Raw genomic sequence first — 20,838 nt, 5'->3', positions numbered from 1 at the left:
GTGCATCCTCTGCAGTGGTAACTTATTTGAAGGTTTAACAGCCTGGAGTTATACAACATCATTTCCCAGGGAGAATTCCAACCTTCGAGTTACTTTTGTTCCGTAGCGGTTGGTTTGTATTTTTCAGCTCTGTAAGGTTCTGATTTTGTGCAGATCTGGCATGTCCATACTTTTGAGTCAAGATTTATTTCAACTTTGATGGAACTCTTTGTTAAATGTTAAGAATGGGTCTGTGTTTGTGGAATCAGGGCTTAAAAAGCTTCCGCTATGTGATACTTGGCAATCCCTTGAGTTCTTGTTTCCGTGCCAGCTCGGGGCTGCATCTTCTCACATCTGTTGTTACATGTCCACCACGGAGACAGTTTCACTTGTTCACTGTTGGCGGAATGTTTTGGATTGCTGTGTGCACTGAAGACATTTTCCACAACTTTATTTTAGGTTTTCTGTGAATAAATGCCTTTATCATAGTTGCAACTTCATATAGTCTTCCTTCTCCTTGGAGTTTGTAGTCTTCAAATGTTTGTGAAGTGTTACCTCGCTCAGTCGCTTCATTTAATGACAGTCTAGGGATAGGCATGTTGACTCAATTTCATCCTCAATTTTTCAGGAGAGCTTTTTCTTTTTACTCCATCTAGTAGTTTATACTCTTGTTCTTTTGGCCTCTAACACATTGCACTGGCTCCTTTTTGCTGTCTTGTTGCATTAAGAGTATGCTCTTGGTTGGCAGTTGTGTCCAGTTGTTGGCCAGGAGTCTCAGTGCTTGCTGCTATATGGTTATACATGCCTGCTGTATTTCATTTTTTCCATTCCTTTCCTTTTATTCTTCCTGTAGTTGCACACAGTACTGTAACAAAATTTTTCACTAGTTAACAGAAGTGGTTACATGAGAATATTCTTCAAAACAGTGTGGTCTGTTAATCCCTACTTAATCTTTGGGCAGATTTCCTCCAAAGGTGGATGGCTCTCATGTAAGGAGGTATGTATGTGTCACCTGGGGTTGTATGCTGGTCTGTATCTCTCTTGCCTTTCTAATGTCATCACTTTTGTTTCATGTAATCAACTTGCTAATTGCTAAGCCCCATTCTCAATAAGGGACAGACCAAGGCCTATCTTTTCAGGAACAAGGCCAGCTTCAACAGCTTTTAATTTACACTATTCTAAGATGTGTTTCATTTGGACTATTACAATGTCCAATAAATGCTGAGGTTTGTTTGGCTGACTTCTGATTTATTTTCTGGTAGGTATGAAGAACTAACTGATTACATTTGCTGTCAAGTGATGTTACTTCCTAGATCCGTACTGAACTTTCATCGAAGGGATTTTTTTTTATGTGCTCAGTAATGAATCTGATAAAATGCAAATGCCAAGTTAGAGAACATGAAGACAAACAACCAACAATTCAGTGATGTGTGGAGGACAACAGTAGTACTGGTGACAGGGATGCCAAAGATAAATGAGAGATGGAAGATATGAAATGTTAAAGCTCTTGTTTAAAAAATAATAAAAAAATTAAAGTTAAAAGTGCTTAAAGACATAGGGCCAGGCACTTAAAAGGTCTTCTGCTTTTCCTTTGTTTTTTTTGACAAGCAAAGGAAGTACTGCTGTTGGTCATAGTAGCTTAAATTTTGCTAAGATCATAGGCTTACTAGGCTTACTTGAGGAGTAATCCCATGCTCTTGAAATTAAGGTATTTTTCTTATGGCTAGGAAGTGTGGACTCTTATTCCTAATTTGCCTGCTTTTTTTTTTATTTTTTTTTTTTTTTTAAGTACACTGGTTTGGGTGTGCTTTGCTGTAAAAGTATTGAAAGTAGGACTTCCTCAAAAAATGACTAATTTTTAGTGACTTACATAAATGTATGCGGTTTGCCAGACTGATCTATCAAAGTTTTATACTTACTAGAAACTAAGCTTTCAAACATGTATGGATTTGTGCTCTGGAGTATTTAGAATGTGCATTTTGTTCCTTAAAAGCTCCCAGCTGGCTTTTGCTTCCAGACTTGAGCATGGCAGTAAGAGTTGGAATTAGGATCGTATTTTCCAACAGTTTAGTAAGTTGAAGCATTGGGTGCAAAGTGTTGGCATTCACCCGGTCTCCCCTTATGAATTCCTCACCATTTGTACTGGTGTAAGCAGCTGCAAAATGTATCACTGTAGAGAGACGGTACTATGCACTTGTTGAAAGTGCAGAATGCATGTGGCGTATTTTGGTGTAGTAGTGAATCCTGTTATTGTGTGGTTGGCAGATGTGTTGTAGTCCTTTGGTGTTGGGCTCAGGCAGGCTGTATGTATAGCTAATGGAGAGCCCTTCACCATTTTAATTTTAATGCCATTGTACTTTCTATTGTGACAATCCACAGACTTGTGTAGACTGTTCTCCATGTCTTTCAAGGCAGAAAGAGATTATATTGTGTAATTTTTTATTATGTTTTTTTTTGTACACAGAGTATACCCCAAAGGAGTTTTGGGATTGATTATGGCTGCAACTGCTTTGTCAAGGATGGCAGGCCTTTCCGTTACATCTCAGGTAGCATTCACTACTCACGGGTGCCCCAGTATTACTGGAAAGACCGCCTGTTGAAGATGAAGATGGCAGGACTTGATGCCATTCAAACGTAAGTAGCTGTTGACTTTCAAAGTGATTTGTAGTCCTGGGAGATGTATGAGTAGTAGTAAAGTGGAATGCTACCATTGTGACTTGGTTTATTAATTTTTAAGTAATAGGTGAGAAAGCTCTGGAGAAGTGAAGGGTGGATAGGGTGACCTCTTAACAGCCTAGATGGACAACTGGGCAGGTTATAGCTAGCAGTCCACTTCCCTGCCAATAAGCAACACCTCTTGCTTCACAACCCAGGATGCAAATGTGACCTGAAATAAGTTGTTGGACTGTAAACTTTGGCAACTGAAAAACAGTTTTATATTTTGTTGGGTTGACCGTGGCAGGACACCAGGTGCCCACTAAAGCTGCTGTATCACTCCCCCTCCTCAACTGGACGAGGGAGGGAAAATACAGCAAAGGGCTTGTGGGTCAAGATAAGGACAGGGAGATCACTCACCAGTTACTGTCACATGCAAAACAGACCTGACTTGGGGAAAAATTAATATATTACCAATCAGATCAGAGTAAGATAATAAGAAAAACTGATTTTAAAACACCTTCCCCCTTATACCTCCCTTCTTCCCAGGCACAGCTTTATTCCTGAATTCCCTACCTCCTCCCCCTAAGTGGTGCAGGGAGATGGGGAACTGTGGTCAGTTTATTACACATCGTCTCTGCCACTCCTTCCTTCAGGGGGAGGGCTCCTCACACTCTTCCCATACTCTAGCATGGGGTCCCTCCCACGGGAGACAGCCCCCCACAACTTCTCCAATATGTGTCTTTCCCACTGGCTACTGTTCTTAGCAAACTGCTCCAGCGTGGGTCCCTTCCGCAGGGTGCAGCCCCTCAGGCACAGGCTGCTCCAGTGTGCGTCTCCACAGGGTCACAAGCCCGGCCAGCAACACTGCTCCAGCCTTGGGCTTCTCGCTCCATGGTTCCTGCCAGGAGCTGCTCCAGCATGGGCTGCCCACACAGTCACAGCTTCCTTCAGGCATCCCCTGCTCCAGCATGGGTTCCTCCATGGGCTGCAGGTGGATATCCGCTCCACTGTTAACCTCCGTGGGCTGCAGGCGGATATCTGCTCTGCTGCCTGGAGCACCTCCTCCCCCCCTTCTGCACTGACCTGGGTGTCTGCAGAGCTGTTGCTCTCACATAGTCTCACTCCTCTCCAGCTGCAATTGCACAGGTGTCAGCGGCACTACCATAATTGCTGATGGGCTTGGCCTTGGCCAGCAGCAGGTCTGTCTTGGAGCCGTCTGGCATTGGCTCTATCGGACATGGGGGAAGCTTCTGGTAGTTACTCGCAGAAGCCACCCCTGTAGCCCCCCTGCTATCAAACCCTGGCCACGCAAACCTAGTACATATGTGCTTTGCTTCTGCCAAGGGCATTGTAATCTCTGTTCAAAAGGCAGACGAGGTGAGGGGGGACAATGACCTCTTAATACAGCCTAAGTTGTATCACTCTAAAGTCTTGGAGATACTGGCAAAAGCTGCAGTAATGTTATTTCACCAGGAGTGTTTAAATTTAGAAAAATGGTTGGGAACTAGATGTACTTCTCTGAAAAAAAAAATACTGTTTAAACAGCTTTCAGTTTTGTGTACTGGACCTTTAGTCCATTTTTCTTGTCTTTCCTACCTGGTTGTATACATAATTACAACAGGTGAGGCACAGATTAAAAAAAAAATAAAATGCTTGCTCTTTTGCCAAGCTTCCTTGACAAGGGAAGAGTGGTGAAGAAGTGTAAGGCATAGTCTTTTCAAGCAATGATTCTAATTCCCAAGCATGTTTGTTTTTCTTTCCTAAAGCATTAGAAGGCTTAGAGCTTCTCTTCAAAGCAGCCTGCCCGTGTGCTATGGACTGCCAGGCAGTGTTGGCTCTGTAAGCCAGGTTACTTGGCTCAGCAGGAGTGTTGCACTATTTCTCCTTCTCCTGCCTTGAAATCAGTGTTTTGTTTGACCTGCAGATTGCACGGTTGCCTTGTGTACTTCTGGATGTGATTAGTGAGGGTTAGACTGTGAAGAACAGATTGCAGGGAAAGAAAAGGAGTTGCCTTTTTTCCACCACCATCCCAAATTTACCTCAATTTTTTGGTATGTCTTAAAACCCTTCCCAGTGTTGTTTGGTGTGTGTCTTTTGGGGTGGTTTTTGTTGTTTTCTAATCAAGCAAGTTCTGTCTTCCCTCACATCACATGAGAACAATGGGATTAACACACTTGCTCAGGACAGAGTTGCTGGAATTGCCCATGTAATTACTTTTATTGCAGCAAAATATACTTTCAAATGGCCCTGAAAATTATACCTTTTGATGTCTGGCTTGAAGATCAGCCTGGGTCCTGACAGTGGCTCTGCGACACCTATGATCCATAGTGTCTCATATTTCCCTTATGTCTCTTGATTTATTTTCCTTCTTCTCCCAACACCCATATATTTTTGGTGCCCTCTGTTCATTTCCAGCTTCTTCAACTTGTTTCTTCCTTTTTCCTTTAATTGCCTGTTCATGTCTCTGTTGCATCACTGGTCTTTTGGGATAGGAATGTTTTCTTTCCCATTCACTCCATGACTGTTGTTTAATGGCAAAATTGCCTCAGGGCTGTTTTGGTTTTTTTTCCCCCTGTTGCTTTGTCCTTCTTTGTAATTTCCCAATAACTAGGGCTTCCCCCCCGCACTTATTGAGATCTTCTACTCTGTGCTTTCCTGTTTTACAGTAGTGCCCTACCACTGTGCAGGATGGCGTGGGGATTGTCTTGGGTTGCAGGTTCAACTGGTCTCTGTCAGTTTTGGAAGAGCTGAGTTGTTTCTGTTTTGGCACAGAAGGCACAGTGCAGCTAGCAAGTGTTGCCCTGTGGTTATGTGGCCTGTGGGCTTAGGTGGTGTTGCTGGATCACCAATGGCAGAAAACAGGTTTTTTACAACATCCTTTTCTTTTTGTAGAGCAGACTGGCATTCTTTAACTTTCTCCCCCATCACTGCTTACCTTTGGATTTTTTTCTGCAATGGTGAGAGATAGCTCTGAAATGTGTATCTTATAAGCAGCAAGTATCCCTGTGCCCTTGCATTTTCTACAAGGATCAAATGCATGCATCTTCCCATTTGACACTGATCTCTTTCTCTCTTGACAGTAAAAAAAACCAACCACCACCCCACCCACCAAACCCCCTTTTGTTTTTCTTTAAAGCTTGCAGATAATCCAGTCTTACTGCTCTTGATTATTAAGATGAAACAATAAATTTTCATGTTACCCCAACAATTCTGCTGTGATTTTGATAAAAATGGAAATTGCTCTGGATGAGTAGTTGTGTTTTTGTTTTGTCGTCTTCTGCCTACTCTTTCCTAGATCAGTAACATTAGCAAGGGACTGAGATACCAGTTATGTGAAGTCCTTCTGGAATGGGCAGCAGCACTGCCAGACCTTTTGGCAGAATATGGTAGTTGGACTCCCAAACTTGGAGCCATCTCTGAAGACTGTGATTTTGCTGCTTGGGGTTTTTCCCATGAGACGAGGAAGGGTCTTGCTATAATTTGAAATATGGGAGCCTTCCTTGTTCTTTTCAAGGTGCTCTCAATGAGGTTTGCTACTTCAAGGGAAACGGGATCCTTTTATTATAGGATTGTCCTCATAAATACCTTGTGGTCAAAGCAAGCCAGACCTGCTGCTCTTCCTGTTCTCTGCAGCCTCATTTCCAAAAGACTTGCTATGCCTTGATATGCATCATTTAACTAATGACTGAGTCAGCACCTCAACTGGGACTCTTGAACGGGTGAAGTCAGTATATGTATATAACCATCTGCACCTGAAAACATCTTAAGCAATAACAGAATATGAGAAAACAGGTGACAGGAAGCTTGATCTTGCATTAAAGCTTAAGATATCAGGGCTTAAATCTTTCAAATAGTAGGTTGAAATTTGATGTGGTTGGTGTGACATGCCAGAAGATGATGGAGTACCACCGAGGAGCTTCACTCCTGACCTCAGCAAGTAGCACACAGAGGCACTGGTCATACAGGGGTAACTGTCCTTGTTTTCAGTTTCTGTACTGTCTGCCAAGGAGAAATGCATACTATCAAAGACATCTGGAAAGGACTGGAAATTAGTGGTTTGGGTTTTTTGGTATGGAGAAGATAAACAATTAACCACTAGATGGGGCTAAATATTTACAGATCAGTGGAGAAGCTTCCTGTAAGAACTGGCAGTTACCTTACAAATCCATAGAAAGTTAGAGAATGTCGATGTTTTATTTGTTTTACTGTATTTGTTGACTAATGAGCAGATAAACCTGTAGAAAGTCCCTCTGAGAAAGAGCTGCTGTTAAAATATTAATTAAAAAATAAGCACAATTTACATTTTTTCTAAGGACTCATAAATGTGTGATTTAACTAGTGTGTATAAAATGCTACTCTATTATTTATGAAATTAGTACAAGCTATTTAAATTTACACTACTAAAAAAACCCCACCTGGTATTACAGAGAGAGTTATGCTGTGTATTAAGGTTGTTAAAGTGTTTTTTTTTGCCAGTTGACATCACTGAAATAGGAAAGCTGTGACTTTTAAGGAAAAGGAAGGGTATAGGATGAACCTTGGAAATTGCGTGTAAATGGAAAGTAAATGCTATTACTCAAATACAGAAGAAATACCACATTTCAGGTTGAAAAAAGAAATGTGGCATTCCTTTATAAATTAACTATTCTGTAGCTAAAGCAGTACAGAATTAACAACTGACTACAAATTTATATAATGGTATATAGAAATTATGCTTGCTAATAATAACAATTTTGAAGTAAAATTATTTAATTTATTATTTAATTAATGGCCTCAAATTATTTAATTTAAGGCCATTGCTAGCTGTACAAAATATACTGGGGGATTAAAGTGTATTAGTAACAAATTTATATCATGAATCATTCTGTAAGAAAGCATTTCATGTGATTTTTTTTTTTTTCTTCAGTTTTTTCCCTTCTCCACAGAAACCTGCTTTTTTTCCTGGCCTTGTGGGGAAGCATGGGACATAGAAAAATTCTTCCAGAAACAGTTTTAAACTATCTTCTTCCATCCTGAACATAAGGGAGCTGGATAAACCCTTTTGTCCTTACCTCAGACAATATTAGACCTTCAGACTTGTTTCTAGAACAAGTTTGTAAAACTCTCCAATGAGTATATTTTTGTAACTAACAGGTTACAAGGTGTAGTTAAATTTCAGCTAGAAGTCTTTCCCCAGGTTAACCTGTAACTTACTTATCAGTTATTTGTAATTTGTTTCGTTGCCTGAAGAGAAAGGAACATAAGCTGTTTCTGTTTTTCTGTAATAGTATTTTAAACAGTGAGAAACAGTTATGAAGTTAATATCTAGTCATCTTTATTTAGCTCAAACAGGTGCAGCTCTCTGCTAGAAACATTTTTTCAGTGAATGAGTTGCTATATCAACATGCCTGGTAATTCCTCCCAGAAAGAGCTGTGTCTGTTATTGCAATGTCATGTTGGTGATTCAATGTCAGATGGTACTTTTCAGTGGAACCTGCAGACCCTTTTCCTATTAATACCACTTCTATATGTCTTCTTTCTCATTTTGTATTTTGCCTTTTCCTTTGTAAGAGAGAATTAAAAACTGCTAACTTGTCATTCCTTGTTGATGTCAGACCATATTGCTCATTAGTAAGGAGCACTTAGAATCCTCGTCATGTTCACTGACAGATTTGCAACTGCTCCCCATTTGCAAAGCATGCTGTGTATTACATCGCCCAAATGTCAGTAAAAGCTTGGGATATAGTTACATCTACCAAAGACACTTGGGATAATCCTCAAAATATCCCACTGCTTTCCCAGCAAATAGTGGGTTGTTCTTTTACGGTTAATTTTTATTCTGCGTTAATGTTATACCAACTAGCCTCTATTTATTTTTTTTTCCCTTTTCTGCTGTACAGTGTTCCTATGAGCAAAGTACCAAACCCCCTGCTAAGTCAGGATACATAACCTTTTTTCCTTTTCTTTAATCCTTTAGGCAAATTTTCCTGTGAACAAATGGAGTTAGGTTTATCTGTCGTTGACAAGTCCATACTCACATATATATATAAAACTTGAAGTAATTCTCTTTGTCTAAGCAATAGTTTTGGAAACAACGTAGTTGTTAGAGCTTAGAGAAAACTAAAATTATTCTGCAGTGATAACTTGGATAATGGTATATGAAACAAGGAAAGCAAGCACAATATGATACTCTGGTATTAGTTTATTTGGGGTAGGTTGGTCATTCATTCATTTAAAATATTTTTCTACTTTATCTACTTTCATCTTAGTTGTCAGCAATCACTTTACTGCTGTGCTTAAAATTTAGACAAATGCACAAAACCAAATGAACGTTGAATGTATTTTCACATTGTTCATATATTCATTAAATGCACATTTCATATATTCATTAAATTCAACTTTAGTTTGATTTACAAATGAGTCAGTTGTGTGCTTTGGAAACATTAGAGCAGGTTGAGAAAGAAATAAAATACACTACGTAAATGGGAAATTTGCATTTTGATGCCTAAGTGTGTTCCTTTGACTCCATCCTGGCATACGAATTTTAAGCTTCACATTTTCAAACAGAGGCTTAAGATTTTGGCCTTTGTGAGGCTATAATATTAACTAATGTTGCTGAAAGATTGTAATTTTTGTATTTGAATCTCAGACATGCGTACATGTGAACATGGCCATTTCAGTAGTGTGCTCATGTGAAGGTTCCTGTTTTTCTTGCTTATTAAAAGCAGTGTTTTCTGCACTTTCTTTCCCTCTTGGGTAGTTATTACAAAATTAACTCTGGAGCATGTAAACAAATGCAGACGGTAAGACTAGTGTTGCCTGAGAGGATCTTTGCTTGACTAACCACAGTTTTGGTTTTAAAATTTTTTTCTCAAATTTGTTCTCTCTGGAACAGTGGCAACAGTTCTCTAAGAGGGATTACAAACCCATGTGCAAAAAAATAAATGCATGGAGAATGAGTTTCCCATTCTTTTGAATCCTTGCTCAGGCTGTACTCATCCCTAATTTTAATGTCTGTCTGTGCTACGGCCACCACTTAGTACTATACCAAGCCAAAACTCTCAGGGTTGTCAAGCAGGGGCCTTAAGCTACAACACCTACGCGTGGCAGTTGGTAGATAACATGTTTCTTTGTTGTCTTGCAACCAAGCAAATTATTTTTATCTTTTGTGAGATGTTCTGTGTTGAGGCTGTGGTTTCCTAAGTCCTGGAAGTAGGACAGAGGTGTTCTTTCAAATGGTTATCTGCTTGTTTGGCAGCTTTGTTTACTTGGTTGAAATGAAGTTTTCCTTTGTCCAGGCTCTTGGGCACCTTAGCGTCTTTTAACTTCACAGTTCCAGAACCTGCATTGCTCCTGGTCAGTAAAACCTTTCAGGACCTAGATGCAATATCATTTGAGGCTTGGACGTTTTTAAGTTCTTTGTTAGTGGCAGCGGCGCTGTGGACCTGTCAGCCTGGTTGGCATTCCTTGTGCAAGCTGGATGATCCATTTGCAAAGGGTCGCGTGCTGTTTTGGGCAAATTCATTCCTGACCACCTCTTTTATGAGTGGTTTACAGTATCCATCTTTTCACAAACCTCCCACCACTGTACAACTGGCAGCTGACTTGCTAACATCAAAACTGTTAACTATTTAACTTTTGGAACAGACATCATGGGTTCAAAATGGCACTAACAGCACCTGTTCTTGCATTGATATGTACTCGTGCAGACATAGCTGCAAAGTACTAAGCCTTATTTCAGTATTAATTTTAACACCTTCTGTCATAAGTAGTACCTCACAGAAGAAAGGCTCTGGAGTTATTCTGCTTTTTTACTGATCTGAAGACCAGTTCAGCATTACAGTCTCTGGGCCATGTAGTGCAAACAGCTGTTATTTGGAGTTCTGGGTTAGTCTCAGTTTCCTAATGGAAGGTGATCTTCTCTCTTCATAGGTATGTGCCATGGAACTACCACGAACCCCAGCTGGGCGTGTATGACTTTTCTGGTGACAAAGATCTGGAGTATTTCCTGCAACTTGCTAAAGACACTGGTTTGCTGGTTATCCTGAGAGCTGGGCCTTACATCTGTGCAGAATGGGACATGGTACACCCTTTTGTAACAGTTCTTTCTAGGGAATGCAAGTATTTTTGTCTTGAAGTAGACACACATACTTGGTATATATTTGAACAAGGCTCTTGGTTTAACTTATTAAATTCCATGCCTCCTCCTTATAACACAAGCTTATTTGGTATTCTTTTTTCATTGGGAATTGTTACTTGTAGAAAACCAGTCTTAAGGTCTCAGTGTATGTTTTGATAAAAGGCTAAATTTTTCTTACGTTCCATGGAAATGGTCACTGAAATTATTCCCTTTCTTTTCCCAGGGAGGCCTTCCTGCATGGCTGTTGGAGAAGAAATCTGTCGTTCTCAGGTCTTCTGATCCAGGTAGAGGCATCGAGAAAGACTAGCAAAAATGCACTTTAGCAGCAAGGCAACTTGCTGTTTGAAGCCATTACTAGATAATTCATATTTCAGGTTAAGTTATCTTGTGAGTAGAATTTTCAGTACTTTTAATTAAAAGTGTGCATTCGAAGTATACAGAATGAACAAAGTAGGGTAGAAGGTTTCCAGAGTATTGACAAATTTCATTAAAATTGGTGCCAAGAAAGAAGTCATTATCACCACTGAGGGAAAAGAAGGTAGCGCTCAGCTGTGAGGTTTTTGGTTTTGCAACAGCCAACTGGCCACTCATTGTGGGGATCCCTCTTGACTGGTCAGTGTGCATGTAATTCCAGAACTAGCTGTAGCATTCTTATGTGCTACCTGGTCATGGACCAGACATGGAGGGGTGAGATGAGACAGGAGAATAATGTGGTTATTGGAGTGCATATTAGGGAACAAAGTTATATATCATATCTGACTTCAGTTCTGCTTTTTGTGAGATAAATTATCTATTTAAAAAACCACTACATATAGCAACATTCACATTTGTTTTTCTGTTTAAATGTATTAGGACAACATGTGTGAGACATATTGAAGTGTCTCTGATGATTTTCAAAGTTCATCAGTACTTAAATATTTTATTTTTTAGTAAACTGTACTGGAAGCTGACATTTTAAAACAAATATAAGAGCACATCAGTTCATTAAATGCTATTCTCTTATACTTCACATATTTAGAACAGTAGGTAAAAACTACCCATATATAATTTAAAACAAAAAAAAAAGAAAAAAAAAAGAAACAGTTGTGAAAGATTTATACTTTGTGTATCTCAGATTACCTGGCAGCAGTAGAGAAATGGATGGGTGTCCTTTTGCCAAAGATGAGGCCTCACCTCTATGAAAATGGGGGTCCAATCATCATGGTGCAGGTAACTTCCTGAAAATCAAACGGACCTGAGCTTATATTGCTCTTGCAGACACTCCATGGGTGTTGGGTGGTAATGTCACAGGTGTTCCTTAACAGTTTCAGGTAGCTGAAAGTTTCTGATAAAATCCCTTATCCTAAAGAACAGAATGCATTGTTTCCAGAATTCAGAGTGTACTTGTCTTCTCTATCAAAGTTGTTTCCCACAACTATAGTAAGCAATAGAGGAAACTTGTGGAACTTTTTAGATCTGAGTTTCATGCCAGTTCTCACATAAATACAAAACTAGAACTGCCTGAAATCTTCTGACAGGAAAAAGAGGAATAAGGATACTTGCAAATAGAAGCAAAAGCAGTATGGAGTAAGCCTAAAACTTGTGATGAAAATGGCATCAAAATTTAGACATTTAAGTTCTTAACACCTAAATTAAGTTGTGAATGTTTCAGGACACAACATTGTGTGTTCATGGTGAGTACCTGCCCTCTTAAGCGCCTTCTAGATGTGCAGTGGTGATTGTTCCATATTCTTAGTATTTGACCATAACAAAAGCTTTGTTTTAATTTTTTTAAAACTGCCGGTTGGCACAGGATGGGATAGGAGACCCTTCTTATAATATGCCCGAGATAATTTTTCTTGAATAATGTATTATGTCTATCGAGCAAAAGCACTGGGCAGAAATTCTTTGACTGAAATAAGATGCTTATAACAGGATTTTCAGAAGTGACCTTCAGATGTGTTTGACATTGGATCTAGAGCTTGAAAGTCCATCCCCTTGGGAAAGGGGCAAGATGTGTACCTATTGGTGGTAATGGAGTTGTCTTCCTCTCAGTCCTTTGAGTCTATTGCAGGGCTTCGCTGCTCATGTGAGCCCCTTGTAGGTGTCTCTATTCTGGCACTCTAATTTTGCTGCCGTTTTGATCATGTCACAACCTGTTCTATAGTTTTATTGTTCTGCTTGAGATGTGGGTCATAGCTCTCCATTTATTAATAGAAGCTTCTGTGTTTTTATCACTGTTGCGAAGTAGCTAGGGTAGGGATTTTTACGTGGAGGGTGATTTTGTAGGAAAATGATTTGCCTCCACACAATGGTTGTTCTGTAAGGTACAGGTGAGAGGAATGAGTGCCTAGAAGTGTTTTCTCTTAGTCCTCAGATCTGGAGTTAAAATGACATTTTCAGCATTGCTGTCAAAGGAAGGTGAGGGTTGGATTTGGGCTTTCCATTTTTGGTGTCAGATACAGACTGAAGTTGGCTACTGTTTTACTGACTTGCTTCTACTGTGCAGGTAGAGAATGAGTATGGAAGCTACTTTGCTTGTGACTATGACTATCTGCGTTCCCTTCTGAAGCTCTTTCGCCAGCATCTTGGGGATGAGGTGGTGCTGTTCACAACTGATGGTGCAAGCCAATTTCACTTGAAATGTGGAGCTCTTCAGGGTCTTTATGCAACAGTGGACTTTGGCCCAGGTTAGAGACCATTGTTTGTTACCAAATAATTCTGTTGTGTTTGTGGCATGACAAACTGACTTTGGCTGCTTGACAAACCTGACAGCTTCATTTAAATGCTGTAGTAGGCACTTATGTGTATTTGATGTGCTCTTAAATGTACAAGAATCACCCACAGGTACCCAGTTAGAGAACGGTAATCACTTCATCACATCATGAAATGGTGAATTAACAATTTACACTGCTCATAGTGCGTATCTCCTAAAAATTCTCAGTAATAGTTGCCATTGATTCCATTGATTATTTTTTTAAATATATTTTTTGATGTTGAGCTTTTTGGTTTGGGGGTTTGATGTTTTTTGGGTTTTTTAGTGTCCTCTTGTCTGTCCCAGAGTCCAGCTCTCAGTTCATTTCTTTTTAAGCCAGTGGTTTACTGGAAAAAAAATTACTGTTGAAGATCATCATTAGAAGTGTGCACACTGCCACAATTTGCAGTGATACAGGCCTGAGGAATGGCTAAGCAACTGTAATGTGTACAGAAAGTGCTGTTTTGATAGGAGAGTTAATGATGTTCATACACTGCATGGGCTTGGCATAATAGGCTTAAGGCACAAAAACCAAACTCCAAGATAATCTTTCCATATTTTTTTTGTATGTTATTTTCTCTACAGTCAAATAAGTGTTCTTAGCAGGAATCTGTTTTCTTAACAGTAGATCGAAATTGTGAACTCGGTCATGTGTACCATTTATGAGATGGTGAGCTACTCTTGAATGTAGTTATTTCCAGCCCTATGGCTTAAGCCATTAGGGGTGATCAGAAGTAAAGCTTCTCTGAGGTTCCCTGGCTTCTGTCTTCCCCATAGTCTTGGTACCGAATCCCCAGACCTGTACTGTCCAATGATCAAGTAGGAGTTCTGAAAAATCTCAAACTTTATGGTGCCAAGCTGTCATTCCTGAGAAGAGTCAGGTTTTCAGAAGATGTATCTCAAAAGCAAAGACATGCATACATATATGTATGTATATATTTCAAATAAGTTCTGCAACTTGAACACTGGAATCAAAGAAAACACGTGTTTTCTGAAGTAACTTTCTTGTCTGCATTTTTGTTAAGTGTTGGAAGGGAGATAAGACACCTATTTCAGTAAAATGAAGGAACGAAAAAGTCATGGATGTAGCAACTCAGTCTTATTTCTGTCTGCTTATAGGTGGCAATGTCACAGCAGCATTTTTAGCTCAAAGAGGCAGTGAACCTGTGGGCCCTTTGGTATGTCTTTTCACTTAAATTTCTTGTATCATTTGTAATCTTGCAATGGTTAATAAGAGGGGAGTTAACAACAGAGTGTTGGACAATTTTAGGGACATGTTTACGAAGGCATAATTTACAAGTCAGAAAAACTGCACAGAGGTGCTTCTGTGTGTGTTTGACAAATCCACATTAACTGCTGTTCTGCAAATACTGTTTCAGTCTGAGAAGGTATTAATTTTGTTTCAGTATTTTTCCTTGTGAAGACAAATGTTTACAAAGCAGCGGAAACAGCAAGTATGATTAGATGAGTTAGTGAGGTGCATGTGTAGGTGGAAGTTAAAAGCAAAATTAAAAGGGCAGGTTCGAAGTTGCTTCCTGTTTTCAGCTACCCTAGAGGTTTTACACAAGCTATAATGGGATGTGAGATCACTGGAAGCTATTTTGACAAAGGGAGAAGGCCGGTGTAGGGTACAAGATTACCTCTGTGCTATGAAATTATTTAGAATGCAATTTGAGTATTTGAAAGGTTTATTTTTCATTACATCTAGTCTACATATGCTATTCTGCAGCGAATGTGTTCGTTCCACCATTTATTTGAATCCCAAGCATGTGAAACACGTATGTGTTGACAAGTTCCAAGGAAATCCATGCTCTTTGGTGCTTAGGCAATTATTTTCAGTGTCCCTATAAAATTGTTGAAACAATCCTTTAATTCCTTTGACAAGAAATCTGCTGAAAAGGACTGACTTAGCGTATACTTTGCTGTATTTATAGTAGTTTAAAAATGGCTCAAATGAGTCAAGGTGCCTTTTTTCCTTTCCTTCTAAAGTTAGTAACCTTAAATCACATTGTGTTCTGGTTTTGTTCCCTCTTCATGTTTTCCCTTCCTCTTTTGCCCTTCCTCCTTTCAGGTTAATTCTGAGTTTTATACTGGATGGTTGGATCACTGGGGACACCATCATTCTGTTGTGCCTGCACAAACTATAGCTAAAACACTTAATGAAATCCTGGCACGTGGTGCTAACGTTAACCTGTAAGTGTTATTTTTATTTTTTGTTTCCCGATTCAGCAAAACCTGATTTAAGTGGATGGCTTTTTTTCCTTTTTAGGTACATGTTTGTAGGTGGAACTAACTTTGCCTATTGGAATGGTAAGAAATTATTTAGATGATATAATGATGTAGGGGAGCTCTTTATGAATTAGGTAGTAATGTATCCTGTGAAAGAATAAGCTATGCTTGCTTTCACCTGACAGAAGATGACTGGCTAGCTGTTCTGTCTGTTGCCCCCATGTTGTACTAAATACATATGTTATTTATCTTTTCAAAGGGTACTTCTGCTTCACTCAGTACTGTGAAACAGTGGAAACATGGATATATTTGTTTCTCTTCAGAATATTTCTGAAGACTGTATAACAGAGTGGTGTGAGCTCAGGGCATTGTCTTCCATCAGGAATGGGTTTCTTTATGCCAAATACCAAGGCCTACATTGAATCTAAAATTAGCGAAGTCTGACTGTGATTGGAAAGAATTCTGAAAGTTGATACCTTTGGAGAAAAAAAACAACTGTTCTACTGTTTCTGTTGTTTTTTCCCCTCCCTTAGGTGCTAATATGCCCTATATGCCGCAGCCCACTAGTTATGACTATGATGCTCCCCTGAGTGAAGCGGGGGATCTGACAGAAAAATATTTTGCCTTGAGGGAAGTAATTGGAATGGTGAGTGTCCCCAGGACATGTTTAGAATGGTTCTTTGGAACATCCCTGGTGTGCTGCAAACTCTCTTGTTCTTGTGTTGGCGTAAGTTACTTCTGAATTTACCATTTTCTGCAGGTAAAGGAAACGAAGTTGAACAAGTCATTAAGGCCAGCCTAACTGCTTGTTGTTACAAAAGGGGAAAGATCTTGCACCTCTCTGGCTATCCTTTCTGTCCCAAGGGCTCACCCCTTCCTTTCAGAGAGGGGATACAGGTGCAGGTCTGACACTGAAATGATTCAGCTCTGCTTTTTTCCTGTGTGTGTTTTCTTTCAGCTGAAGGTTAGTGAGCTGAATCGGCTCGCTTGGTCAGCTGAGAGGCAGTGCTGGCACAAGGGGAGCAGAAGGAGGCAGGCAGGTTTTGGCTGGGAGTAGAGATGGAGGAGTGGGCAGAGCTTTTCCCTTGCAGCATCAATCTGCTGTTTAGTCAGCTCTGGCTCATCGCTCGATATCAACCTGATATGCACTGCAGCTTAATGCTTTGGCTGGCTGTGTCACAAGCTTCATGTTGCGGTTTTGGGCCTCTGTGAGAAGAAGTGTGCTTATCCAAATGAACACATCTTGTTTTGTGATGCCACAAACTGTAGCTAATGGGTGGGACTAGCTTTGCTTTGCACACTGGAGATCAAAGTGAAACATGGAACCTGTATCTGGATTTTGAATAGCCTTACATTGGAGGCTGTTCATATGAGGCTTAAAACAGATCCCATAGGAATCCCTAGGCTCAGGACTGTATGTGCTCTCCTGTTGCATGCCAGCAACATTCCTATTCACTAGAAGACATTGTTTTTAATGGGAGTAGATCTCCCAGAAGTGTATTATGCTTTCTCTAGGGTTGAGCACGCCTTTATCTCTGTACCTGTGGAAGGCCTGCTGTGGATTATTTTCTTCAATTTCTCTGCTATCCCTAAGCTTTCGGTTGGTGGCATAATTTTGATAGCCTTTCAAGGCAAGCCTCCTGTCTTGATACAGCTTTACTCACCAGAGAAATTCCCAGATGTCCTTGTTTTGAGTGGTTTTCTTCAAGGCAAGATCACTATCTGAAATGTAAGTAGTTTGTAGTGCAGTGAGAGAGTCTTGATAAGATCTGACGTGTTCAGTATAACCTAAGGTGTTTTGGGTCATGGTACAGCTTTTTTTGGTGTGGTTTGTTTATCTCATACCTTCCATATCCATAGGATCTCAGTTAAGTTTTCCTGTCTCTGCTGTGGGTTCTAAACCTGTTAACATTTTATCTACTCAGTTGCACTTTGAGGTGGAACAGATGAAAGGCAATTAAGTTGCTGTGCTACAAAGCTAACACATTATAATCTTCCTTTACTGTTTCTTACAGTTAATGTAATAAAGAAGGGTTTCAGTCTACAACTTTTTTCAGTTGGTGACAGCATTCTCTAATTTTTCCTGTTTAGCCTGAAACTTCTTACTTTTGACTTCTTGTCTTGGGGGAATATAGTTTTTCTTTTCTTTAAGCCTGAATATCTTTCTTATTTTCAAACACAGAAAGAAATGAACTTGTTACTGGGAATATAAATCAGGCTTTCATCAGTCCATAGTTGACATTTGACAGGAAGGCAATTATACTGCTCTGATCTGTTGTGTTTTTTGTTTTTTTTTTAAAGACCAACTATACACTCCCCACCCACACCTCCTTAGTGCAGAGTTGAGCTTTTGAGAATGAGTTTTATGCTGGATATACTATGTGTAAGCCCAGAAAATCATGCCTTGTGCTAAAACTTTCAAGCTGAAATCAAAGTAAAATCTCTTTAAGAAAAATGCCCTTTCAGCCCCTCACCAAATTTATTTTAAAGAAAACCTAGGAGCTGCCAAAGTAAGCACTCAGAAGTCATCGAACGTGCAGATTAAGTTAGCCTTCACAATGGTGGTCATTTGTGCATGTGTATTAAAATGTAGGCTTAGATTGTTTGATCGCATGGGTATCTAGTCTGCAGTTTTTTCTCTGTAGCATGCAGTTAAGGCCATGTTCGGTAAATGAAACGGATGAGAAGAGTGGACGTTACAGGAAACAAGTAATGGCAGGAAGGGGAGAAGGGGGATGATGGCAAGGATAAAATAAGGTTGTAGGCTCAGGAGGTGGCTAGGGTATGGGGCAGAAAGCCACTGTCTAGACTTGCCACTCCTCAAAGGTGTCCAAGAAGGTGGTGGACATCCTTTACCTCTTCTCCCTGCTGATCTCTGGTGGTTTCTCCTAGACGTAAAGAAGTAAACAGAAATAGCCTGGCAGTCAGAGTGTTTCCTTGTCATGCTTCCCTGTGACTGATGGGGAAGTGGTCTAGACCAGGACCGGAGGGAAGCTAACCAGTGGACCTCAAGGGTTTGTGGAGCTGTGGAGAAGGCTGTGGAGGTCTCAAGGCCTGTCCTCAAAGAAACCATCCCAGGCACTAATAGATTAGCAGGTGGTGGTGGAGTATAGTAAAACTGAAAGGAAAGGCACAAGAGGCTAATAATTCCCATGTAGAAGTGCTGCTAACCAAGGGGCAGGTGGAAATACTGCCCTACAGACTTGGAAACGTTAAGTTGAGCTCCCATGGGCTGGGGAGCTGGCTGTGAGAGGGTTGTAAAAGACAGTAACACAAGCTCTAGCCACAGGAGGGCTCCAAGGGCACTGTGATTCTTCGGCAGCTTGTTTATTCGATATGCTTTTTATGGTTACAAGTTAAAATTGTTATCATATGTGATCAAGTCAGATATTTTTTTTTAACCCCCCCCCTCAGACTAGATGCAGCACTAATCCTTTAGCACAGTCATATTACCTGCTTTTAACCAAAGTTCTGCTTTTGTAAGTTATGAAGTTAAAAGTGAGAATTCAATTAAAGCATGCTTGTATTTCTTTCATGTGTTTTTGTTTTGTTTTTTTTTCTCTTCCTTCCCTTTCTAGTATAAGCAGTTACCAGAAGGTCTTATCCCTCCAACAACACCCAAATTTGCATATGGGAAGGTTCGCTTGCAGAAGGTAAATTAATATCTATAATATGCTGGGTATCTTTCCATAATGCTATATGTTTGCTTTTTCCAAAAAATGTTCATGAGGGTGTCATGACAGTATCTGGATATCATACAAAATAAAGAGGGGAAACCTTGAAAGCAAACTTTCAGGAAGGAAGGAGCAGAGCTTGGGAGTTAAGAATCATGCCCGTGGTGGAAAATGAGAAAATATTTGTAATCTGAATTATAAGAAGATAATTTTTACAATATGTAGTATATGCCTGAAGTTTTACTAAACTGAAATTGATACATTATTAACACAACAGAATCATGATTGTCCAGGATAACTCATGTATGAGTAACATAGATGGGGGACTGCTAGCATGACAGCTATGAACAAAGAGTATTTTTGTAGCTAGTGATGCCTCTGAAGTAGAAGCAGCCGGTAGGCTATACATACCTTCTAATACTTCTGGGTGTTTCAGTTTCGAATATGGGACATTATCAATAAATTTGAAAGTCTTATTGATAAAGTTTCTTACAACTTTTGTGAAAATCTCTAGCTGATGAGAGAAATTTAATAAGTCTCCTGCGGAGAGAAGAGCATGCAGAACCTAGCATGCAGAACCCAACTTTGCTATATCCTGTCTGACAACAGTGGTATGCACATGAGTAGTTGGGGTTTGTCTGTGGCACCATTGTTTTAGGACCAGGGACAATCTTCTGTGAAATATGATTGAGAACTGGGATCTTTCAGTGAGTGTACAGGATGATTTAAGTGGGGATGGAAGAGACAACAGGTGTGAACTTGGCTATATTAATTCTTCTGGGCGGAGACATGTTGTTTTGAGATGAAGGATTACCGTAGTTGGTGTACTGGTTACTGTAGCTCATAATGCTTTGATTTTATGTTTTGTAATTTTAATTTCATAGCCATCTTTCCCATCAGTGATGTATCTGATCTATTATGCACTGCAGCTGAAGCATTGCAAAATTTGGTAGTGATAAGCCTTTACAGGTGTTTTCAAGTCATCCCACTCAAGTGGGCAGAAATACTTTTTGTATAAAAGTGATTCACCAGTGAAGGTGAAACAGATCTATATCATTTTCCACAACCTTTGAGTATCTTCAGACCTTTTTGGGCAGGTTTTGCCATATAAGCCAGTTCACAGAAACCTCATATTTGGTACTGACTAATTATATACAGTTATCAGTATGCCTGCCACTTCTGCTGCTGTCATAGGTTGCCAGCTTTTGGGAACCTAGCAATTAGATTTTGACTCTTCCGTAGTCTCATGGTTCATGGCTCTCAGATAAAGCTGTCCAATATCAGTAGAACTATGAACTTTCTCTTTCATGCCTTGAAGAGATGAAAGCTACAGGGTGCCTGGTGAATGTGCTTAGCTATGGACTAGTGACCCAGCCTCCAGGCAGTGATGGCGTTACCCTTTGTATACTTACGGCCTCCTTTTGCTTTCTTGTTCTTGGCTAGAG

General features: G+C 39.9%; 1 protein-coding gene across 1 annotated transcript in view; it reads left to right on the top strand.

Moving 5' to 3' along the window:
* Window positions 1–20,838, top strand: part of GLB1 (galactosidase beta 1) — a 46,710-nt gene that overhangs the window by 9,015 nt on the left and 16,857 nt on the right. Inside the window, exons 2-11 of the mRNA XM_040591201.1 lie at window positions 2,444–2,613; window positions 10,549–10,699; window positions 10,980–11,040; window positions 11,871–11,965; window positions 13,245–13,425; window positions 14,610–14,668; window positions 15,562–15,683; window positions 15,760–15,800; window positions 16,253–16,365; window positions 19,298–19,372. Coding sequence (XP_040447135.1) covers window positions 2,444–2,613; window positions 10,549–10,699; window positions 10,980–11,040; window positions 11,871–11,965; window positions 13,245–13,425; window positions 14,610–14,668; window positions 15,562–15,683; window positions 15,760–15,800; window positions 16,253–16,365; window positions 19,298–19,372 — 1,068 coding nt within the window. The remainder of the gene's footprint in view (window positions 1–2,443; window positions 2,614–10,548; window positions 10,700–10,979; window positions 11,041–11,870; window positions 11,966–13,244; window positions 13,426–14,609; window positions 14,669–15,561; window positions 15,684–15,759; window positions 15,801–16,252; window positions 16,366–19,297; window positions 19,373–20,838) is intronic.

Source organism: Falco naumanni, chromosome 4, assembly GCF_017639655.2.
Source record: "Falco naumanni isolate bFalNau1 chromosome 4, bFalNau1.pat, whole genome shotgun sequence".
NCBI lineage: Eukaryota > Metazoa > Chordata > Aves > Falconiformes > Falconidae > Falco > Falco naumanni.
This window is presented reverse-complemented; position numbering and strand designations above follow the sequence as displayed.